The sequence below is a fragment of the Garra rufa genome, chromosome 4 (genome assembly GCF_049309525.1).
Source record: "Garra rufa chromosome 4, GarRuf1.0, whole genome shotgun sequence".
In the NCBI taxonomy this organism is placed as follows: domain Eukaryota; kingdom Metazoa; phylum Chordata; class Actinopteri; order Cypriniformes; family Cyprinidae; genus Garra; species Garra rufa.
This window is the reverse complement of record NC_133364.1, coordinates 28,152,718-28,179,189: the sequence shown is the minus strand read 5'-3', so window position 1 is coordinate 28,179,189 and position 26,472 is coordinate 28,152,718. Positions and strand designations below refer to the sequence as shown.

Here is a 26,472-nt window from a genome sequence, read left to right as displayed (position 1 = left end):
TAAATAATCTGAACATTATTTATAATGTGTTAGTCTGTTAGACTTAATTACATGTACATATGCTAATGGAGCGTAAAGAAGAGCTCTCCTTGGCACACATACATCTTGTCACAGAACTCGTCTGAGTGTGGAAGTAAAAAATAGCCACATGGGGGAGCGTCTTGTTTGATAAATGGATTTCTGTGCTTGTAGATTTTCGTGCAATCAATTACTTTATCAAGAGACTTTCTTTTCTGGGCCTGAACATCTGCTGCGTTCTCATTCTCTTGCTATGGCAAGTAATAAGAAGAAACGTAACTTTAAATGTGACTGATATCAACTTTTGACCTCAAACTCTGTGAAACCTTCAAACTTTTGCAGAATTCTGATTTCAGCTGACTCCAAGTTAACAGCTATTGTGTTAGTGCAGACAAACAAACATTTCGTTTGGCGAACGCAGATCTATATCGGATTGATTTAGAGGTATCTTGTCTGGGCTGGTGTAAACATTAGCTTTTGTATTTACTTGTCTCTTTACAGGGGTACCTGCCTGCCAATGCAGAGCGGAGAGAAAGCACTTTGCAGAGAAAGCGGCAGGAATACTTTGGCTTTATTGAGCAGTACTACGACTCTCGTAATGATGAGCACCATCAGGACACATACAGACAGGTAACAGACTACGTTTAATTCTAGATGCTTCCATGACTCTTTCCTTGTTCACATTAAATTCTCTTTATTTAAGCATTATTAGTCAAAATTCCCATATTTTTGATCTCATAACTATACGATATGTTAGATAAGATGTTATCTAATAGAAAATGAACAGGAAAAGTACCGTTTTAAACACAAGTACATATGTTTCACCCCCTTAAAATGTTCCCCACCACAAAACTCTTGACTTTTTCAAGTGCGTCTAATAATTAAAGTCATGCAGCATCATAATTTTGACATATGTTCAATTGCTTTGCAGTTTAAGTAGCAGTATTTTGTCTGGGAATATTTACTCGTGGAAAAGGCTTTCTACAGTACTAGAGGATACTGCTAACTAAACTGTATGTGGGATGACGGCAGTAATTAGCTGAATCAAATACTCTGGAGATGATTCAGAACTTCCTGTGATCTTCCTGACTTCCCATACAGCTCTGCATAGCCAGAGCTAATTCTGTTGTTAATAGTTGATTTTTATTTTATTTTTTTTAAGTTCAAAGCCAACAGTTCAGTTTTGCCAGGGGTTTAATGTAATATAGTCAGGGTTTTTGGTTGTGTTTATGTACTGATTAAGGTTTTGGCAGCAGGAGTATGTTAGCTTTGCCAAAACACTGTTATGTTAAGAGCTCATAGTGTTTAGAAATCCCACCAACAGATAGTCTTTGATATTTAGATGCAGAAGAAGAAAAGATGACTAGGAATGTTTAAAGCTCCAGAGTATTGGCAGGAGGATGTGAGGATCAAACTGTTGCTGTCACTCTGATCTGATAAATGTCTGCCTGATTTAAGACTGACGTCTAGTGATCACTGGCGACGTGAGATTCACACATTTCACCTCTTGCAAGCGTTTCTGGGTGATTCTCACAAAGCCTTTTGAGAAAATATCTTATGTTTCAGTTATTTTTTGCTCTTTACAATCATGATTACAATTCATGATAGCACAGCTTTCCTAAGTTTGAATCAATTCCGGGGATATTTAATCAATATCAAGAAAATTTATAATTAATATTATAGTTTTATTGAAGTAATAAAATTGTACATAAAAAAAAAACACTTCTTTTGTGAATTTTTCAGATATTTTATTGTGATTATTGCTATTATCTTGTCATTTTAAAATCTTTCATAATTTAATTGCACTGTGAGGTTAATGATAAATGATTCATTTAATGATGTACATGGCATAAAACATTTCGTATTTGTCCAAATGCCTTAAATTAATAAAAAGAAAAAAAAAATCATAATTCTTACAGAATCTAATGAGAATCATTATTGGGAAGTTGGAAAGTGCTTAATTTTCATGAAAATATATAATGAAATCATTTATATTAATAAAGAATAATGATATAGGTGACCCTGTACCACAAAACCAGTCATAAGGGTCAATTTTGTGAAAGTGAGATTTATACGTCATATGAAAGCTGAATAAATAAGCTTTCAATTGATTTATGGTTTGTTAAAATAGGACAGTATTTGGCCAAGGTACAACTATTTGAAAATCTGAAATCTGAGGGTGCAAAAAAATGTAAATGTTGAGAAAATCGCCTTTAAAGTTGTTCAAATGAAGTTCTTAGCAATGCATATTACTAATCAAAAATTAACGTTTGATATATTTACGGTAGGAAATTTACAAAATATCTTCATCGAATGTGATCTTTACTTAACAACTTAATGGTTTTTGGCATTAAAGTAAAATTGATGCTTTTGATCTATACAGTGTATTTATAAAATATACTTAAGACTGGTTTTGTGGTCGTTATTCATATATATCATTTAATGATATATACATAATATAGAACATTTTTATTTGTCATAGTGCTTTAAATTAAAAAAAAATAAAATAAAATACAAAATCAGATATTTCTCACAGAATCTCATGAGAATCCTTATTGGAAAGTTAAGTGCTTAATTTTAATCTTTAAGAAAATAATGATGTTCAATCATGTATAAACTCTAAAAAAATGTGTAATATATATTTTAAAAATCTCAAATTAAATATAACAAATGAATTCGTTTTGGCAAAATATATATATATTTTTTAAACTTTGATTACAAATATATTATATATTATAATTTATTACAAACGAAGTGCTTCATGTGATAAATAATTTCTGCAGAATAAATCATGTTCATGAATGGTGGCTTTTAAAGCTATTAGTGAAAATGTAAATGTGTATTTGTGTGTGTTTGTCTTCTCTCAGTTCCATATCTTTATGTTCCTGACATCCACATTTTGTATACATATGTGTGTGTGTGTGTGTTTTCTGAACCATCAGATTCACATAGATATTCCCCGGATGAGTCCGGAAAGTTTAGTTCTGCAGCCCAAGGTTACTGAGGTAAGAGGACAGATGGGCCAGATGAGTCACATCACATGCTTCTGTCCACCAACCACTCAAAAGCATGTCACTCAATCGTCATCTATCTGTCTGTCTGTCTGTCAAACTGTCTGTCTGGTCAGCCAGCTCAGTCTTGAGCTCAAACTGTTTTGTTGGAAAGCGTGAGTTAAAGTACATAGAAAGCAGAATACCAGAACAGGAGGCAGAATTCAGCGAGTTTCTTCTCAGGCGCAGCCTCAAACGACCAGGCTCGTTTCTCTCCGAGCTTTCTCGCAAGTCTGTTCTGTCCTAACCTGCTTGTGCTCCTCTTTTTGTGTCTCTTCCCTGCAGATTCACATTGACATACCGAGAACTAATCCTCTTATACCTCTCTTTCAACAAGCTTCTGTGCAAGAGGTGAGACGTTTGCACCACCAATTTTACTCAGCTTGACTCGTTCATCCTCACAAATTCACACCTAGCCTCGAGAAAACACTGTAAGGAAATAGTTCTCCTTAGAATGAACTTTCTGTCATCTTTTGTTTCAAACCCATAATATTTGATTTCCTCTATGTAACGCAAGAGGAGCAATTCTGACTGTTGTAGTCATAACATTGATTGTGAGAGGATAGACCAAAATCTAATCTAATCTACAAAGTTACTGTCTTAAGCGCATATATCCAAGTTTCGGATTAAAAAAACAATATATATATTATTTATATTGTAAACTTCTTTATTGAATTTAAAGTTTCACATAAATAAAATGGAAATAAATTTCAATTTTTCAATTTCAATTTCATTTTCAATATTTTATTTACAGCTGAAGTCAAAAGTTTCAGAATCTGCTGATGTTAATTATTTTACCAAAATAAGAGGGATCATACAAAATGCATGTTATTGTTTATTTAGTACTGACCTGAATAAGATTTTTCAAATGGAAGATATTTACTTTATAGTCCAAAAAGGAAAATAATAGTTGAATAAAAAAAAAAAATGACCCTGTTCAAAAGTTTACATCCCCTTCATTCGTAATACTGTGTTCTTACCTGAATGATCTTTTTTTTTTTTATTATTTTTTTTTTTTTATGATAGTTATTCATGTCCATTGTTTGTCCTGAACTGCCTGCTGTTTTTCAAAAAAATCTTTCAGGTCCCACAAAGTCTTTGGTTTTCTAGCATTTTGTGTATATGAAAACAATGACTCTATGATTTTGAGATCTATCTTTTTACACTGAGGACAACTGAGGGACTCATATGCAACTATTACAGAAGGGTTAATAGCTCACTGATGCTCCAGAAAAAAAAAAAAAAAAACTATGCATTGAGAGACGGGAGGTGAAAACTTTTTGAATCAGGGAAAATTTAACTTATTTTTGTCTTCTGGAAAACATGTAACTATCGTCTGTAGCCTCTGAAGGGCAGTACTAAATAAAAAAATATATATGATATTTAGACAAAATAAGAAAACATCCACACATCTCCATTCTGTTCACAAGTTTTCACCCACGGCTCTTCATGCATGTTTTTTCCTTCTAGAGCCTCAGTGAGCATTTGAACCTTTTGTAATAGTTGCATATGAGACCCTCAGTTGTCCTCAGTGTGAAAAGATGGATCTCAAAATCATACAGTCATAGTTGGAAAGGGTTCAAATACACAAAATTGCTAAAAAAAACAAACGAATAATTTATGGGACCTGAAGGATTTTTCTGAAGAACAGCAGTCAGTTTAACTGTTTAGGACAAACAAAGGACTCATAAACGACTATCATTAACCAAAAAAAAAAAAAAGAAAAGTAAGTTCCAAATAAACAATAGCATACATTTTGTATGACCCCTCTTATTTTGGTAAAATAACATTTTGCAGATTCTGAAAGGGGTATGTAAACTTTTGACCTCAACTGTATTTAGTATTTGTCATACAGTCTTAAATGCATGATAATAAAAATAAATAAAGAAAGAAAGTTCATTATATAAATATATTAGAAGACTTTAAACTACTTTGAATATGAGTGCATGTCATATAGACCACTTATGGTGCTTTGCATGCTTTTTGAAACTTTGAAAATGTCAGTTTCAATTTATTATAATTGCGTGGACGAAAGCAACCAGTGCAGTTCTTTAAAGCATTTTCTTCTGTTATGTTTGGAAGAAAATGCGTCATTCAGTTTTAAAATAACATGAGATGAGTAATAAGTCTTTGAGAACATAGTTCATTCACATTGAGCCAGCTAGCTTTGAAATGCTATTGCTGCGTTTATACCACATGATAGCATGCCAAAATGTCTTGTAATTCTCTAACAACTTTAATTACTTGCTTTACTGTTTACAGTTTCATTTTGTCTTTGGACATGCTGGCTAACCGTTTTTTAGGCGCTTGTAACCAGACCCATCACAGCCTTGAATTGCATATTCATATCACTAAATTTAGTTTCATGAGCTCGCTAGACATGAATTTCCTTTGCAAAGACAAATGTGTCGATGCACTGTGGCCTTGAGAAAGATTCTTTTCCCCCTGCTGGCTTTCAAAAAATTGTTTTGCATTTAAAAGAAGTTTAAAATAACACGGAGTGATAAGAAAAGTATGGACGAGGTCTCCTAACCATATAAATGGATAATGTATTCGCTTCAGGCACTTCAATACACTCCAGCTCGCTCATTGATTTCTGCTGCCTGGTTTAGTGTCTAATTTCCACTATGTAATGGGCTTCTGGAGGAGAGCGAGATCTTGCCATGACTACCTCGAGGAGAAGAGAGAAGATGGGAGGGTACAAGGGAGAAAAGAGGCAGGAGATGTCAGCTATGTGGAGAAACTCACATTACCAGTCTAAAGTCTTTGATAAATGGAGCTTTGATCATAGAAAAGAACGCAGATGAAAATGCCGCACCATTTGATCGACAGGATCCGGAATAAACGAGCATGAGCTGCCTTGTACACATTTATTGTTTAGGGCTCAACGTGAGAGATGAGTTTATTTGGGGATGACAGATACATTACGCCCTGAAAGGAGCGCGGGAGATGTCAGTTGCATGCGTCAGAGAGAAGAGAAAGAGTCTTCCATTTTCCCTCTTGATTTAAGTCAAGCTTTATGCTTCTTTCCATTGAGGTGACAGCAAGGTGAGACCAAAAAAAGAGAAAAGTCACCATCACTTTGAGTTGAGGTGTTGCTTCCAAAGACAGAACGTTGAAAGTCCCACAAAAGTTCTTGGTTTTTACTGTCAAAAGATTCAACTTTAAAACAACATTTGTAGTCAAAGAACTGAAGTGACTCCAAACTACACATATATTCATAAATGTGTTTAAAGAATTAACATGATTTTGCCAAGTAGGACATATTCCTGGATCAAATATTTTAGTCAAATTTGATACTGATTACTTTTTTTTTTTTTTCAATTTGTGAACAAAAAAGCTTTGTAACAGTAATAAAACAATTTAAAGTAAAACTGCACAGTATTTTTTGTACAATAATCTAAGAAAAAAACTGTGCTAGTGTATTTAAGTCATGTTATCAATTCACACTTTCTGTAATACATAATACATCTTAAAACATACTGTAAATATTGCATTAAAATAGAGTACATTGTATTATTTCTGAAGCAAATTAACCTTGTAACATGTTTTTGTTAAATATTGTGTCCTTAAATGTTTGAATTAATATAAAAATCTTGGAATATGAGGTTTAATTTCACACTACTAACTTGTCAAGTTAAAAACATATATATTTTTATCAAATAAAATTAGAAAAAATCAGCACAGCCTGTGTTAAACCAAATAACTAATTACATAAAATCTAACTAACTACCCTGACTAATAACTGTAGTATTGTTAATAAGACTGTATAACACCAAATCTCATTTCTAATGCCCTCAAATGCACCTGGACTTGAAAGTTGGTCATTCGTTTTTGACATGTCATGCGTTCAAGTAGGCATAAAATAATTTTGCAGCTTTGTTTTTGAAGCATCTAGTTTGAAAGAGCATTAAAGTGTTACTCCACCCCTAAAATTGTTATTTTTCACTTTACCCCCAATGTTGTTCCAAACCTGCAAAAGCTTCGTTCATCTTCAGAACACAATTTAAGATATTATGGATTAAAACCAGGAGCTTTGTGACTGTCCCATTGACTGCCAAGTAAATAACACTGTCACAGCCCAAAAAAAGTATAAAAGGCGCCATTAAAATAGTCCATCTGCCATCAGTGGTTCAACCATAATTTTACGAAGCTATGGGAATACCTTTTTTACACAAAGAATACAAAAATAATGACTTTGTCTTCTCCGCATCACCGTAGCACCATTTTGGAGATTATGCACCGGACGCAAACAGCGTACGCTGTTCTGTGTTAGCCACAACACACTGATACATTTTCTATGTTTATTTGCGCTTTGATTCACGGAGGCGACAAATTGTTGAATAAAGTCATTATTTTTGTTTTCTTTGCGTACAAAAAGCTTGGTAAAATTATGGTTGAACCACTGATGGACTATTTTGACGGCATCTTTCATATTTTTCTGGGCCTTGACAGTGTTATTTACTTGGGAGTCAATCGGACAGCCACAGAGCTCCCGGTTTTCATCCAAAATATCTAAAATTGTTCCGAAGATGAACAGAGCTTTTACGGGTTTGGAACAACACTGCAAATCGGGTTTCATTTAGAGTTCAAAGTGTCCCATTTGTAAATACAATTTCGCTTGGTCATCTTATTTCCATCTCCACTTGAAGGCTGCATTTGACAGGCTACACAAAAATTTTATGTCTAAATGAAAATATTATTTGGGTATAAGCGTATTCCTGGGTCTAACTAAACTAATCTGAACTTAATTCTAACATCAGAAATTATGGGTGGTATTAAATGTTGTCTTTGACACATCCAACCCCAGCTCTGAGGTAATCTTAACACTAACGTTAACCCTAAAATCTGGTTGTTTAATAGCAGTATTGTACCAGAACCCACAGTTATGCAAATCCAGGAACGCATCCTACTTGGCAGACCACAAATAAAGGAAGCAGCCCAACTAATAATAAATATGCACACAGCTACTTGTAATTTCTCACCTTGCTGTCTGTGCTATTGAATGTTGTGATGTTAATGATTAAAAAGCTCAGAAGGCTTAATTGATTTTCTTAATTGATTGCTGGCTGGGGGTGGCTGATCCCACTGTGTCTCTAATTAAAACCGTTTGAGTGACCTTGTACGCTCAAATTCTACTACTAACAGTTTTCATGTTGTATTGCATGAATCAGTATATATCAATATCTGCTACTTACAAATGTTGAGTATATATTCTGATATCTTCTTCTTTTGCTGCTTTTTACTAGATCTTTGAACGGATTTTGTTCATCTGGGCGATACGACATCCAGCCAGTGGTTACGTTCAAGGCATCAATGACCTTGTCACACCCTTCTTCGTTGTTTATGTTTTTGAGTATATCGGTAAGTCAATAAACCTTTCATAATATGAGATATATATATTAAAGTCTTTCCTAAAACTGGTGTAAACTCACTAGTTTTTCTGTTCTTCGTTTTTGGTTTTATATCAGCGTGGGTGTTTTACCAACTGAGATATGCCCAGTGGCATGAATTTTAATGCCATTTCTCAATCATAATGTCATAACATTTGTCATACCCTGCCTCTTTAAGCTCTTCCAAGAATCTTTGGTTGCTTTGTCAGATTCAATCGTTGTGATTGTTCCCAAAGTCTTTCATTTTCTTGACCTTTACACCTTTAAGTGCTTGATTTCCAGTAGACTAAATGGGTTGTCCAGACTAATGATTTTGAAGGGCCCAGAGGGACCCTTCGAATGGGCTTATGAGACAGTAATAACCTGAGCCACGCAATGAGCAAGGGCGGCTCAATTGATGCACTCAATGGATGGAGGATGGGGGTCCTGTCCCCAGGCTCTGCTGTTGTTGTCATCCATTGGGATACATTTTTTCTGGGTCATTTGACCTTGTCTAATCCTGAAGAATCAAAGCCCCACTTTGTTTTTACAAGTTCCATCCAATTTGTCCTTCAGGCCAGAAACATAACTCTACACAAGTACACAAACGCTTTCTGTGACAGTGGTTGACCTGAAAGAGAATGGTTACATCGCATCACAGCTCATTAGCATACATTTCTGCTCAACTTTGTTGCATTGCCAACAGTTGCGGTTGCTCATGTCGCCACAAATCACAGACTCTTTTGAGAATGACTGACTTCTGGGTGCTTTGTAACACCAAATCGCTGTCAGCATGAACACTGCTTCCTGAATTGCATTGTGAGCTTTTGTTAAAGCAGTGCTGTTCATGTTTGTGACCCTGGACCACAAAACCAGTTGTAAGTAGCAAGGGTATATTTGTAGCAATAGCCAAAAATACATTGCATGGGTCAAAATTATACATTTTTCTTTTATGCCAAAAATCAGTAAGTAAAGATCATGTTCCATGAAGATATTTTATAAATTTCCTACCGTAAATATATCGAAACTTAATTTTTGATTACTATTATGCATGGCAAATAACTTCATTTGGACAAAATTAAAGGCAATTTTCTCAGTATTTAGATTTTTTTTTTTTTTTTTTTTTGTATCCTCAGATTACAGATTTTCCAAATATTGCCCAATCCTAAACATACATCAATGGAAAGCTTTATTCAGCTTTTAGATGTTGTTGAAATCTCAATTTCAAAAAATTGACCTTTATGGCTGGTTTTGTGGTTCACGGTCACATATAAGTAATAATAAAAAAGTAATCATAAAAGTATAAATACATATGAAAAGTAATCATAAAAATAATCCATATAAATGGTGCATTGTAATCAAGTCTTCTGAAGAGACACAATCACTTTATATGATAAATGTAATAATTGCTCAACACACCACTGTAGTTATCAGTGGCGGCTCCTGACAAATATCTCTGGGGGGGCAACTGTTCCGATGATGGTAAAGATAACCGCTTTAATGGGTAAAATTATGATAAAATTCAGATAGCCAACTTTACAGCATTACATTACATTGTTTGATTTGGTTTCCCTGTTCCTAGATGGCAACATCAGGCATGAATTGTACAAACTGTGCAGTATTTTGAATAGCTATATTAAATTTATCACAATGGTCTCAAATACACTGAAACACTTCCACCATGGCCATCAAGAGACACATTGTCATCAACTAGTTTGCCCTCTAAGAGTAAAAAAAAAAGCAAAAAAAAAGCAATACTGCTTTACAATTAAAGACTTTTTATTTCTCCTATTAAAACTGTAATTAATCAAATCTTTTCAGAACATATTCAGTATAAATTTGGCTGCCAATATGCAATCAATACAACTATTTAAAATTCAACATTTGAAGAATACAACTTATAACATACAAGGCCGTAAACAGGGTTTGAAAATTAGTGAGGTCCGAAGTAAGGTGTCAAGAATTGTGCTTTAATAACACACCCACAAATGCACTACATATAGCCTAAACTTCAAAATAGACAGACATGTAGATGATTGTGAAAGATTTTTTATTCAGTATAATGTTTTACATGGAAAGTTCGGTTTTCTTTTAGCTGAGGGAATTTTTATTTTATAACAAGTTATAAAAATAACGTTAGAATAATGACACTGGCATAAAACTAACGTTCAACTTTCCACTTTATAAACGTCCCAAAGTGTCACACTAAATTGGACAAACGAGTAAAAAACACACGTATAATAGGTGGATCTGGCAACAAACGGAGGCTGCTGCACCCGCGCTCTCACTCAACGCGTTCTCAAGCCCCGTTCACTGCGCTAGCTTCTCGCAGCAACATGAATTGCAAACACTTATGTGATATGAGGTGGTTTAAACGGCTAAATAATCATTCAAAGAGCTTGACATTTTATTTTTGAATATAAAAAATGACCGAGGTCCGGACCTCGGTGACCTCATAGCTGGCTACGACCGTGATAACATAAACAATGCACCATTTAATAACACACATCACTTGTATTGAAATTTTGCTCGCCTCTCTTTTAAGCAGGCAAAGTGATCAATTACCCTCTCATTAAAATCAGGCATGTTCCTGACAAGTTCCCTCTCCATTGAAAGCATGGCCAATGCATTCAGACGTCTCGCTACGCGTGCGTGCTGTACATCTTCGAGCACGCATCAGTGCGTATTACGAAATCACGTTGGGGCGAGCCCTCCCGGTGCCCATTGAAATGCATTGTAGGGTTCAAAATGTGAAAAAAAAAATCTCACAATATAACTCTATGAGACCGGCTGGGGCGATTTTCAATCTGACTGAGATCGCCCCAAGGGGGCGGGGTTTTAGGTTGGAAAGTGACATTCAGGCTGTTGATTGTACAGTAATATGCAGACTAGGACTAGCAAAATAAGACTCTCTTTCACCTCTCTTTTTTCGTGTGGCTCAAGGAGGGCGATGCACTATCACCCACCATGGGCCAGCCGCCCCTGGTAGTTATCATATGGTAAACACAAAAGTTCATACCATACTTCATGTTTGACATGAAAGAACAAAGCTCATTGGTTTTTGTGTGTCAAGCAAGGACATTAGAGCTTCTGTTTACCAAATTTGATGAGTTTTGTTCTGTATGTATCAATCATTATATGTTAATAAAAGCCTAAAATATTATTTTTTCATCAAATACAAATGAAATACATTTATAATGTCTTTATGAACACGTTGAAGCATCAAAATTGTTGTTGCGTGGGCAGAAATCCCTCAGGATTCATTTAAAATTTCTTCATTTAGAAGAGGAACACATGTCTGATGGCTCTGGAACAACAGTAAATTATGAGAAAATGATGACAGAATTTTCATTTTTGTGTGAACTAAGCCCTAACTTGCATACTAACATGTTTTCATAGAGTATGTTTCGTGCCTAGGCCATTAAAATGGTGAATAACATCCTGTCATCAGACATCCTGCAGTTATATTTCTTAGTTTTGATGCACCATTTGTCATTTCCTTTCTCGTTTTCTCCCAACACAATTTCTGGCTGTTCTCATGGCAAATGAGATGCTTAATTGTTCCTTCTCTGAAAGGCGTACTTTATTTCTGTTTTGTATGCCTCTGTGTTTGTATACACTGTGTATATTTGTCAAAAGACAATGACAGTGCCTTAAGAAGGCCCCTGTTCTCCTATGATAAAGATGTTTTGGAGAACTCTCTCTCCTGTGTGTGCGGAAGGAAAGTTTGGTGGAAAATATACCTGTACCAACTTCCTCAGCAATTTATTTCCCACAATTCCACCCGGCGCAATAAGGCATGGTGCCATGTGTGACAGATACTCATTCAAAGTGTGCTATGTGGGCCAAGTGCTGACTGCTGAGGGCAAGTAGTTGCAAAACATCACGGCTTCACTCTGACAAGAGACCCATATCCATCAATGCCTGTGTAACGGCACATGCCCAAAAATCACTACATGTCTACAGTGTTTGGGAAGCTATTTTAAATTATGAATAGCTTGGATAGATACTGTTTTAGAGTAGTTCAACTACAGTCAGAACGTATGAATTGTGGATCAACTATGGATGAATAGTGCAAACATGAAAATTCTGCATCATTTAATTGTTTTTCTACACCCTTATGATGACTGTGGACCACAAAAGAGATATTTTGAAGGTTATTCTGGGACTGCGACTGAAGCCTTCATGCTTTAAACAAATCTTAAAGATTTCCATGACTTGTACACTATATTCCATGTCTTCTAAATTATAAAGTATCTTTGTCTGAGATACAGACCAGAATTCTAGTCATTATCCACTGAGAAGCTCTCACTCACTAGCTGCCCTCGCTCTTCCTGCTGTTCCTGAGAGTAATAATTATGACTGATTGATGATCACATTTTTTTTTTTTAGTTAGATCTTTACTGTAAATTTTGTTTCAACTTTTCTGATCCTCTGAAAACATCTGAACATGACCATGAAACAGACAAAAACTAACTGGACCAATAGATTCATTGAAAAAAAATAAGACTTAAGTGGAGACACTGCAAGCAAAAACGCTGTTTTTCCATGCACCTGTCAAGTTTCAGATTTTGGGCTTTTTGGTTTTTCATGAAGTGTTTTTTTTTTTTTTCAGACTAGTGAAAAAAAAAACATCCAAAAGACATTAAGTGTTTCTTTTATAGCACTTTTTCTATTTGTGCCAATAGATTTCAATTACAATACTTATTTTTAAAGGCCGTTTTCTCAAAATGAGTTTTTTCCTACACTGAGCCATAAATATCCACTTCAGTAGCACTTACATGCACCAAACTTTACATTTTTATTCCTGTCTATATCCTGAAGATTTTTACAGAGGGATTTGTTCATATAATTAGCTTTATACATTATAATCCACCAAAAATGGTAAAAAAATACATTATTTTTAGGGCTGGGAAACGATTAATCGCGATTAATCGCATCCAAAATAAAAGTTTATGATTGCATACTGTATGTGTGTGTACTGTGTGTATATATAATGTATGTATAAATACACACACAAACATGTATATTAAAGAAAACTGAAAATAAAAATTAAATTAAAATAAATAAAATATTTATAATTCTATATATAATCTAAATTAAATACAAATATAACTATCCACACATATAAGTATTTTTTAAAGGCTTTACATGTATGTGTGTGTATTTATATATACATAATAAATATACACAGTAAACAAACATTTAGTATGTTAACATAAACTTTTATTTTGGATGCGATTAATCGCGATTAATCGTGTCCCAGCCCTAATTTTTTTTTTTGTCTGTTTTTCTGAATTATGGAGTGACAAAATTAGATACCCAACATCCCCTTTGTAGAAACATTTGACTCTAATATGTCAACAAACAAACAAACAAACAAACAAGAATTTTAAAACTGATTTTGATTTTTGTACTAGAAATGTATGCAAATTAGCGCATATTTCATTAAATAATGCCTCATTTGCGTATTTAAACATAACATTTTAGAAAACCTGTAATACAGAAGATGTTTGCAATTATCAATGTAATCAATCAACTGGGTAAGTAAGGTGATAACTATTAGTTAATTTTTTACCCTATTCACCTGCAGTGTCTCACTTTAAAACTACGATTTGTTTATAAAACATTCATAAATGACTATTTCTGCACCAAGGAAAGCAAAGGTGGATGTCAAGATCTGGTTTATTTCTGTGCTCTTTAAAATTAAAGATTCCTAAAGAATGTTTTTTTTCCCCCCACAGTTTTCTTAGTGTAATGAACGTTTTATTTATACCACAGTCTTCAGAATTCTTGTTTATTTATTTATTTATGTAGAACAAGTCTTACACTGTGTCCTTACCAGACACAACACAACACAGCAAGATTCTAGAGACAACAAATTTGGCTGTCTACACCAGACACAGCAATGCAACGCTACAGAAACACTCAAATAGTTTATCATCTTATTTATAAATATTAAACCTTTTTAACATTATTAAAAGTACATACTGACTGACTGATACTATCTTTGTTATGGAATACGCTTGTTGGTTCGCATTGCTATTTTCAAGATCTGAGGCAAATTATCTATTGTTGTTTTCAGTATGGTTGTAAAGGTCATGCAAAATGATATTAGACACTTTAAACTCATATTAGACACTTTGAACTTTTGAATAAACCACAGAATCTGTGCTTGAGATTATTATTGTCATAGTTTGAATGCAGTTGTTCCAGCCTTGACATTGCAGAAACAGAAACGTTTCTAAAATAGAAACTTTGTGAGTCGTCGTCGCAGCTGGTTAGGACAAAATCTCTGAATAAAATGTAAAAGATACCTTTTATTGCGTGTTACTGTGTGTAGTTAGGACGCTGGGTTACAGGTTTGAAATGACATAAAGTTTGAGTTCACCATGACATCGTTTTCATTTTTCTATAACCTATAAAGTCCACAACTACTTTTAATTAGTTCTTCCCCAACACTGCTCGTCTAAAATACTCTGAATCAGAGAATAAGCCTTTATTTAGACAGTGCAGCCCAGAATGAAATGCACCCATGAATTCCTTTTAGCAGAATTATGTTATTTCTTTAAGCCACAGATTGTTCTTGATTCCTGCTTTGAAAAATGCATGATGACGGGGCTAAATTAGAGGCCAGTTAGTGCTTTGGCTGAGTGTACATTGCTGTTAGGGCATTGCATTATTAAACAATCATTTTCATTACGCCTGTAAATAAATGCAAGAGGAGACAGGAAAAATCTTCATTAGGCTTTTTTTGTCCTTGTTCTGAGAGCTTTCAAAATATATTTGAATACAATTTGCTCTCAACAAATGAAATTGCTAATCTACTCTGTGAGTTCTTGTGCTTTGAGAGCCAAGGCCTGATGGAAGAAAAAGCAAACTGAAGTTAGGTTCAATCCTATTGATTTGTGCTAGTAGCGAGGCTGCAGGGAGCCCTACTCGTGGTAGTCAGACTATTGTACAGGAAGGACAAGTTTTTGATTGCTTGAGTAGTTTTACAGAGCCATCAGCATCAAGTCTGACCCACATTCATGATTCTTCTGGCCAAGAAAAAAGAGGCAGCTTGGACTGGAATACATTTTTTGACAATGCAAAGCAAGAAGATAGTTAGAATTAGTATTAGGAGTCTTTAGGGGTGGAGTGTCAGGAATAGTTTTCCCTAAAAATTATCATTCAGGTGACAATTTAATGAATATCCGGTTGGGTGAATTCATTATAATAGCAGGACATTGTGACTTACTCTAATGCTTAATAAAGCACCCAAGGGTGTCAGCAAAAAAAGCACATATGACTTGAGTGCCCCGATCGCTTATGGCTGATAACTGATTAATTGCTTTTTAAAGGTTTTTAAAATGACCAAAACCATTCTACTTAATGTAAAATAGTGCTGGAATTTGTTAGAAAATTAAAATGAATGACTCAGTCATAAGAATATTTCATAATTATTAAAATAAATGGATGTACTTAGTAGTGCTTCAAGATCAGGAGCCTGGTAAAATGTTCACAAATATAACGAGAACATGGTTTAACGTTCATAATGTTATGAATGTTATACCTTCCACCCTTTATTGTGCACATTTTACCTTGATTTTATTTTTCTTTGCACATAACTGCTTTATTCATTTTAGTAAAGTACTAAGTAAACTCATCTTTTATTGCTTTACAGAAACGTTTGGTGAAATTACAAAATAGAAATTGGGCTGTCCTGTGCTTTATCCTATAAAGCAAGCTATCAAATGATCAAAAGCAAAAGCCAGGTTAGCATTTTTACATTAACATGGTTGATATTAAAATAATGAAATCATGATTAATTAAAAACAACTTCTACTTCACTGGAAAAAAACAAAAAACAAAAAAAAACTGACATTTTGGCCTGAAATCACAACACACCCATGGTAAATAATATTGCAACACACACATGCTCAACATGAAATTAAAGGTTAATACAAAGTAAGGATACGTATACACACATGCAAAGAAATGTTTTGTAGACATAGAGATTTAAAGTTAATAATAGGTATAATGTGGCATAATTGCAAAAGGTGATTGTTCAATGGAAATGAAGTGGTAAACTTTGACAAAATGTGATTTTAAATATAATATTAGTTTGAAATCATTATCTAAATGTCAGTACCCAAGTAAAACCTGAGAAAAGAGCTATATAATTGGTAGAATGAGCCATTTTCTGCCATCTAGTGGTTGCATTTGCACTTTTCAGGGAAAGCAGCACATATAAATGTAGTGTTTTTAATACATTCATAACTATGAGTAACTATTTGTGAAGTTTTGAGTTTTTGTTTAGGTTTTATAGGCTTTTGGGTATTTGTGGCCACCGGCCTTTTCTAAATGACCACTTTATAGCTAACCAAAGGACAAAACAATATTTTTTTTTTTTTTGATAATTATTGATCTAGAGAGTCCAAAAAACTGCATTGCATAACATAATTAATTAACATAATTGACAATTCATGAACGATTTGATTGACAGCAATGGCTCTTGAGGCAAAGTTATTCAGCATGAAGAGATCTATCAAATAATATGCTTGTTGTTTGGATGTGTGAAACATCATGTGGTTACAGAGCCGTAAAACTCGTTAGCGCCAACTAGTGGCCGATTTCTTTCAAGTGGCCCGCCTTATAGAACGTTTTGGTGCCCCTTTGCAACTGTGAGTTGAAAGTTTAACTTTTTTTTTTTTTTTTATAATTATTGATAGACACTGTCCAAAGAACATTTCTCTGCTGGTTTGGTTCTGATCGGTTAAAAAAATAGTACTAGGACTAGTTCGTAGTAGGTTTTGAATTTACTTCAAAATGGCGAAAAAAAAAACTGACTTCATAGAGTGAATCTGACTTTCTAGGCTTTTAACTGCCTTGACCCAAAGATTCCAAAAATCGATTTTTTGACTCTACGCCAAACGTTCTAGAAGTTCTGAGCATTTTTGTGTTTTCAGTCGCTTTAGCGCCCCCCTGTAGACAGACTTGGCCAAGTCTTTGTATCTGAGTAGCGAGCAATACTACTACCATCTGAAAAAGTTTCAGCTCGTTTTGGTCTGGTCATGTCCTCGAACACCTAATAAAGAAATCTAACTATCGTGAACTCTTGATGATACGCTTGATAGTTTGCATTGAGTTCACAGTTTTAGCATACATGTTTGCTTTAATTTATTTTCAAGATTGAGATAAATTTTATTCAAACTCACATTAGACACTTAACTTTTGAATAAAGCACATTTGAGATAGTCATAGTTTGTATGCTGTTGATCCATATAGAAACTATAGATAGGATACTGTTACAGGTTTGACATAGAGTGTGAGTTCATCATGACATAATTTTAATTTTTCTATGAACTATAAAGTTCACAGCTACTTTTAATTAGTTCTTCCCCAACACTGCTTGTCTAAAATAGTCTGGATCAGAGAATAAGCCTTTATTTAGACAGTGCAGCCCAGAATGAAATGCACCCATTAATTCCTTTTAGCAGAATTATTTCTTTAAACCACAGATTGTTCTTGATTCCTGCTTTAAAAAATGTATGATGACAGGGCTAAATTAGGGGCCAGTTAGTGCTTTGGCTGAGTGTACATTGCCGTTAGGGCATTGCATTATTAACCAATCATTTTCATAAATTTTAGTAAAGTGCTAAATAAACTCATGTTTTATTATGTTACAGAAATGTTTGGGGAAATTACAAAATAGAAAATGGGCCGTTTCTTTGCAGGTGTCTCGCATTTGTACAGTGCCTGCTCTATTCTTTAATATTATGAGATATTTTTAGAACTACACTACCACAGTTATGAGTTTTCAGTATGGTTTTTTATGTATTTTCTAATGCTCGTTAAGGCTGCATTTATTTGATCTAAAAACTAAAAAATGGTATATTGTGAAATATTATTATGATGTAAAACAACGTTCTATTATTTTAATATACATTAAAAATCTAAATTATTTCTGTGATCAAAGCTGAATTTTTCAGCATTATTACTCCAGTATTCAGTGTCACATGATTCTTCAGAAATCATTCTAATATGCTGATTTATTATCAGTGCTGGAAACTGTTGCTTTATGTTTTTTTTTTGGAACCTGTGACATTTGTTTTTAGTATTCTTTGATGAATAAAAATTTAAAAAGAACAGCATTTATTTAAAATAGAAATATTTTCTAACAAAATACACTACTGTTTAAAATCAGTAAGGAGTCAGTACATTTTTATTCTTTATTCTTTATTTTTTAAAGAAATTAATACTTTTATTCACCAAGCATGTTAAATTAATAAAAAGTGAGCATAGATTTACATTGTTAGAAAATGTTTATATTTTGAATAAATGCTGTTCTTTTTAACTTGATATTCATCAGAGAATCCTGAAAAAAAAAAAAAGAATCACAGGTTCCAAGAAAACATTTCCAACATTTGACAATTCTGATAATAAATCAGCATATTAGAATGATTTCTGAAGGATCATGTGACACTTAAGACTGGAGTAACATCTGATAAAAATGATATTTATAGTTATTTGAAAATATATTAAAATAAAGAAATATATATGTTTTAAATTGTAATAACATTTTGCAGTATTATTATTTTTTTTTTTTTTTTGATCAAATAAATGCAGTCTTGATGAGCATAAGAGACTTCTTTTAAAAAAGTCTTAATGATCCCAAACTTTTAATCGGTAGTGTATGTCTTTATAGTTATCGTCCTTAGTATGAACAGGCCTCAAGTCTATTAAACCCATAATAACAAAATGCATCAAAGCTGTTTTACGCACAGCACAAAAGTAGTTGGCAGATCATTTTCCTTGTTCATAAGCAAATAGTTCTCTCTCAGAAGCGTTAATTGCACAAGTCATAGTAGAAACATGACTCGGTTTCCTAGTGGACTGATTAAACACATCTGTTGAAAGCACTTTTTTTACTTCTGGAGATTGCATAGAAATCTGATTGGAGTAATTTTCTTCTCCAATATACATCAAACATTTTTAGGTTTAAAGTCATCTTCATTTGCCTTGGCTTATAGTTCTCAGTATGAATAAAAGCTTCAAAACCATCAGACCCTTCCAATATCTCTATTCATTACTCTTTTAATCATTTGGCTTCATTTGCATAGCTCGTTAAGCTACATATGTCTATTCTATCAATATTTTCAATCTACAGTGCCGTTCTTCATGGAATTCTCCATTTAATCAGGCAGCCACTTTGTCTCGGAAGGTTTTGTTCTTAGGCCACTCTCTTTCTCTCCTCTCTTCTTTCCGTTCGGATCTGTTTTCCCATTAGACTGCTATAAAGTTTTATAATTGAAAGTAATGAGTGTGTGATGAAATGGTACGTGCAGTAGTGTGGCACACTATTGATTCAGGAGGAAGATGGTGTAATTTGCATCGTCTTCATGTATAGATTCTTTCAAAGTAATGTTCTGGAGGGCAAATCTGGATCAGTGGTGCTACTGTTAAAGATCCACTGGATCGGGCGAGCTATTAGTTTGAGCGACACCATCAGTGCTGGTCGAAGGGATTAGAAGTGAAGAGAGAAGATCTGAGCTGTTAGCAGAAGATGGACACCAGCCAGTTTTATTGAGTTACTCATTGCACCAAAGATGGAGCGACTGGCACTATTGTTTCAATTGTTGTTCTGCTGATAGGGGTCATTGTTTGGTTAGTTAGCATGAGCACTTACCCCATCTAAGAAGACAACATTCTGCTCCGTAGAGAATAAAATTCCATCAGCCTGAACATTCCTGGTGGATGTTGTGCATATACTCACCCTGGAGGCACCATGGTTCACATAGATTCTAAATAGCCTATGTCTTTTACGTCATGCACATTAAGTCCACTAACCCTGTAACCGCTGACTCCTGCTTTCAGTCCATCTTCTGGAAGGTCTTTGTGGGCCGTTCATTGACTAAGTGCCATGGGCCTTCACGGCTGAATTGAACAGGTAGTGGTGTGTGACCCACAATTGAGGCCTTAATGAGTATCGGTTTGTTCGGATTTCTCGCTTTGAAGAACTGAGCCCAGTGCTGATTTTAATGCAGGTCTGATTAACTTCCCTCATTTGCTCTAACGAGTTGTTAAGTGACTGCTTTGGGATGCCTGAGATGTCTAGTGGCAGGTATTCTCTTTTCCTCTTGGTTGAGTTCCCTTCGAGACTTTCCTGCCCTGTCGACAAGTAAAGGACGCCAGCAGTTTGATTGTACGTTAAGTAATATCCAACTTTTCATTTAACCAGTTTGACCCAGTTTGGTTCAGGTTCGCATTTATTTGTTTTGGAATAATGCAATAGTGTCAAATAATGTCACGTAACATTAACAAATATTGCAATGTCAATAAGTAAGGAAATGTAACATTAACAGAAGAACATAAAACTACCAAATAGCATAATGAAATTTTAAAAACGTACTGTAACAAGTAACATAATGCTACCAAAAGTGACCCTGGACCGCAAAACCAGTCATAAGGATAATGTTTTTGAAATAAATAAGCTTTCCATTGATTGTATGGTTTGTTATGATAGCACAATATTTGGCTGAGATACAACTATTTAAAAATCTGGAATCTGAGGGAGCGAAAAAATCTAAATATTGAGAAAATCGCCTTTAAACTTGTCCAAATGAAGATCTTAGCATTGCATATTACTAATCAAAAATTAAGTTTTGAGATATTAACTGTAGGAAATGTACAAAATATTTTCATGGAACATGATACTTAATAACCTAATGATTTTTGCCATAAAAGAACAATCAACCATTTTGACCCATACAATGTATTTTTGGCTATTGCTACAAATGTACCTGTGCTACTTTTGTGCTCCAGGGTCACAAATAGCGTAGTGGTAAGTAATATTATTGTAACAATAACTGAATGTTTGCCCTTAAGGAATTACATAATCTAGCAGAAATTGATAATAGATAATTAACAACTAGAGTTAGCAGATTATATAATATCAACTGAATTCATTTTCTTATGTCTTCATCCATACACTGAACTATGTCTCGCTTTGTGAGCTGCACATTCTTTTTTTTTTTTTTTTTTTCATCTCTGAGTGTAAAATGCCAAAAATGATCTGGAAAAATTGCCCTGTCATAAAGTCATTCGTTTTCTCTGACTAATCACAGTTATTGAATATTTTTGGATCTAGTTTAATTACTTGGCTATAAAAAGCTATAAATTGAATTTCTGTGCAGATCCTCACTCTGAGAAATCACTTTTTGTTCATTTACATCTGTGAAACGTGTCATGCTAGACTTGGTGTAGTTTATAACAATTAACGGAATAATTTCTGGAGTATTCTATAGGGACATCACTTGGTCACCCGTAAAAATGTATTTGCTCCTTTTCAAATTTGTTATCAATTTATTTATTTTTGGTATCAATTTACAAGAACTGCAAGCAGGGTTTTATTGTCTGGCCATGCTCTCTTAATGCCTCATGAGTTTCCTATTACAATGCATGTAATGATTCCCCTTATGCTTCTAATAAAAGCAAATGAATTCTTTAATGGGCTAATCTTGCGTAATATTTCATACTCAGGGAAGTTCACTTTTTTTGCTTATATTCAGTGCTAAGGCTGTTGTGGCAGCGAATAGAGTTAGGTTGTTTACCATTAATTTCCTCTCCAGTCCACACTCTCACATCAAGCTATTTCAGACATTGAGGTTTATTGGACTTAAGCCATTCTGCATAACTCACTCCCACTCGTAGACACTGAGCAGCGATAAAAATGTCGTAACATTTCTGAAGTCACAACAATTGCTGTGGTTACACGTTCAGGGAGCCGTTTATTCCTCTGATGAGCAGTTTTGAGTCCCACAAGACTACTGCAGTTGTGCAGAATATTTTTATGTAGTCTTAACTGAATTCATGGGCCGTAATCCACACAAGAGCCAAAACCTTCCTACGAGAGTATGTTGCAGATAAAGACTCTTTGTATTGATTTGTATTAGTTAAATTTTTACTGCACCCTTGCTAACGGAACATTACTCCCCATAGTGTTTTGACTTACTTACACTACCGTTCAAAAGTTTAGGCAGGGTACATTTTTTTTATGTCTTGTAAAGAAGTCTCTTATGTTCACCAAGCCAAAATAACTGTTTTCTATTATATAATAATGGTTAGAGAGTCGGACTTGTAACCCGAAGGTTGTGGGTTTGAGCCTCAGGGACCGGCAGGTATTGTCGGGTTTTATTTAAATATATTAATAGCCACAATAATGTGGTTCATGCAACACACACACACACACACACACACACACACACACACACACACACACACAATAAAACAGATAAAAAATAAATTACAATAAAACAGAATGTATTACAATGAAATGAAATAAAATATCAAACAGCATTGCCTGTTTTCGTTTTAATAAAGTTGTAAATATATTTAAATTTATATATAAATATATAAAGTTTTGAAAGCCAGCCAAAACGATATGACCTGGAACAAATAATAGATTCATGACAGCAAAGATTACCTGTTAGATTTACCCAAAATTTATTTTATCTCATGTTTAACCATTACAGAGACATCAGAGCCAGCGGTAAATGTCAGAAGGTCTAGCCGAGATGAGGTGCTCTCAGTGGGATACATGAGCACTGAGCACCTGGCGATCGCCTGTAGCTCACAACTCTGAAACCGGCAAAGTACATTTTCAAATAGGCGCTGTCTTTATAAATAAACCACGAATTTGAGTTTTAAACAACTATATTCTCACCTGAAACTACATTACATCACCCAATAACATTTATATTTGGAAAATTATGTGAATAAATAGTGGTTGAAATACGTTGCTGCGTGAACTCAACCAGTCCGCATGTTCAGCGCCCAAGTCCCACCCCCGAAAGTTCTGGACTTTTGAAAAAGTACTACATTGCAAGCAGGGGCAAATTTCTACCCGGAACTTTATTTAGATCCTGGTTCCTGGAGTACCGCCCCAAAGTCCCTAGTTCCTGGGAAAAGTTGCTGCAATGGAAATGGGCTTTTAGACTTCAGTAAAAGCATCTTAGTCTCTGGAGTCCAGAATTTAATAGAGACTTGGATTCTTTTAACATTGCCATTAAGAAACCACCTGGAACACCTTAGCAACCTTTTAGCAAAGCCCTGGCTACCACCCACAATGACCTAGCATTGTGGCAGTTTGTTTTGCACAAGTGAGCACCGCTCACATTTTCTTCTTTCAGTTCATTCACTATCCATTTTGTCAGTGAGTAAATTTCTTTGACTGAAAACTTCAATATAAAAATAATATTAATAATTGCTTACCTAATTAAGCAACTGATGGGATGTTTGGCACTGGAAAAGGCTGTATTGGTGTTTATACGTTGTTCTGGAACATGATGTAATAGAGTTTGGTTTGGGCCCTTCATCCAACTGCCTCTAAGAGCTGCCAGTGAAAGTCGTTCATCTGTTCTCATTGCAGATTGTTCTTCCTCTGCGACGGCTTTTTCTTCATTACGACTAGATGATGATATCCATAAATCACAGATGGATCCGCACTTTGCCTTTCAGTGCAACTTCAGTAATTACCAACCCAACGATCTTTATTTTACCGTGTTGAAATGGCATGTTTGCCGAGTTGAGTTCCATGTTAATTAACCTTGCCTTCAATTACACGTCTGTGGATTGTGCTCATTAACCAACACAGGGAGCAGTAGTGGGCGGCACCGGGTTAAAGTCTTAGGACACCCTAAGGGTCAAATTGCATAATCCACCAGACAGCGCTGTGGCAGTGACTTCCTGTGGGTGGGAAAATCTCCTCCTTGGGCTGTCTTGGGCGATGGTTTAAAAGGCTGGCGAAAGCTCGCCATGTCCTTTAACCTGATGTTGACCATTTGCATTGGCCTGCAAAAAGAGGGCATATGGCGCTACAGGGATGTGTAGAGTCAAACGTCAGTAATGATTTCAGCTCCTTGCAGTTGGATGCTTCAGCATGCCAGGGGGAATCTACCCTTCACCCCTGTATGCAGGAAGATGATACGGGCTAACAGGAAGTGATGCTAGAGGCCAAAGAGCCTAGCTCCAGTTGAAGAGATTTGTTGTGCTTACAGTCTCTTTGTGAAAACTTCACATTGACAGTTCTGTGTCTATGTTTGTGATCATTGAATCTGCTTTGAAGACGATATTGGTGAAGGAATGAACTGTTGCTCAAGAGGTTTGAACTCCGAGCATTATGGATTTGTGAACTGTCCCTGACTATACCTTCAATACTCACAAATTCAGAAACCATACTCTTATTTTTCATTTTTTTCAATCGGTATACAGTATTTTGATAAACATTCCCATTTTTTCAATAAGTATCCATCAGTGGTTGGGGAACTTGACCCAGTAGAAAGACCAGTATGCACAATGAGGACCAGAGGTGGTATTTCAGTAATTTTACAGTAATGGAACCCTAAAACTTTTTTTTTTTTTTTTTTTTTTGAGTTGTCAACAGATATACAGTGCCTTGCGAAATTATTCATACCCCTTCATTTTTTTCACATTTTATGTTGCTGCCTTATGTTAAACTACTTTAAATTACTTTTTTCCCCACATCAATCTACACTCCCTACTCCATAATGGCAAAGCAAAAAATAGGTTTTTAACATTTGTGCAAATTTATTAAAAATAAAAAATTGAAAAGATCCCGTTGCATAAGTATTCATACCCTTTTCTGGGACACTCGAAATTTAGCTCAGGAGCATTCATATTGCTTCTAGATGTTACTACACTTCGAGTAGAGTTAAACTGTGGCAAATTCATTTGAATGAGTATGATTTAGAAAGGCACACACCTCTCAAAAAAGGTCTAACAGCTGAAAATGCATATCAGAGCAAAAACCAAGTCCTGAGGTCAATATAACTGCCTGTAGAGCTCAGTGACAGACTTGCGTTAAGGCAATGATCTAGGGAAGAGTTCAGAAAAAAATCTGCTGCATTGAAGGTTCACAGAAGCATTATCCATAATGGAAGACGATTGGAACAACTAGGACTCTAGAAAATGTCTGCCAGCCCCCATCCAAGCTGACAGAGCTTGAGAGGTGAAAAGGTGAGGCAAAGAATGGCAGATAATTGCCAAATGCAGATGTGCAAAGCTTGTCACATCATACCCGAAAAGACTGGAGGCTGTAAAGGTGCTTCAACTATGTACTGAGTTAAGGGTATGAATACTAAACAATGTACTTATTTCAGTGTTTTATTTTTAATAAATTTGTAAAATTTAAAAATCTGGTTTTTGTTTTGTCATTATTATGGTGTATGGAGTGTAAATTGATGTGGGGAAAAACTCATTTAAAGCAGTTTAACATAATGCTGCAACAAAACAAAATGTGAAAAAAATGAAGGGGTATGAATACTTTTGCAAGGCACTGTATACAACCGTGGCTGTCAGGTGTGGCTTTGCCAGGCTTTGAAGTAAACTGAAGGCTCCTGGTTATTTTTTTAAAAAGGAGACCAGTTTTTCAATATGTCTGTCCCCGACTTCATGTTTTAATCATAAATATATCACAGCATGGCTCTAGACTCATTTTACCCACTGGTTGCTCTTTTGCAACTAACTTTCTCAGTTGCTGACATAATTTTTATTTTTTTTGCTACAACATGGGATTAATCAATGCATGCTGATGAATTTGTATCATAGTTTGTAGTTATATGGTAATGGAAGTGCTTAACTTTCAACCATTTTTTTTTTTTTTTTTTTACATCAGTAGTATTATTTGTGATTTTAATTTTCTGAACGGGAGTTCCTCTTTTGCCGGGTTTCGTATGCTTTCGCTTTTGAATTTGCGATCTTGTTGTCACGTTTTACTAGAAAAGATAATTGTCTGTTTTGCTTGCATCTTTACACCTTTCACTTTTTAAGAAACAAAAAGATGGATTTATTGTTATTAAGAAGTGGCCTTTTACTTTACTTTAGCTTGAAAACCAAATCCAAAGCCATCAAGTTATCCATCAGTGGTTGGGAAACTTGATCCAGTTGAAAGACCAGTATGCACAATGAGGACCAGGGTTCAGATTACATAAACTTTGATTTACAGTAATGGAGCCCTAAAACATTTTTTT

General features: G+C 34.8%; 1 protein-coding gene across 1 annotated transcript in view; it reads left to right on the top strand.

The window, feature by feature from the left end:
• The window catches only part of tbc1d22a (TBC1 domain family, member 22a), a 178,075-nt gene that overhangs the window by 44,860 nt on the left and 106,743 nt on the right, over positions 1-26,472 (top strand). Inside the window, exons 6-8 of the mRNA XM_073837817.1 lie at positions 520-648; positions 3,354-3,419; positions 8,318-8,432. Coding sequence (XP_073693918.1) covers positions 520-648; positions 3,354-3,419; positions 8,318-8,432 — 310 coding nt within the window. The remainder of the gene's footprint in view (positions 1-519; positions 649-3,353; positions 3,420-8,317; positions 8,433-26,472) is intronic.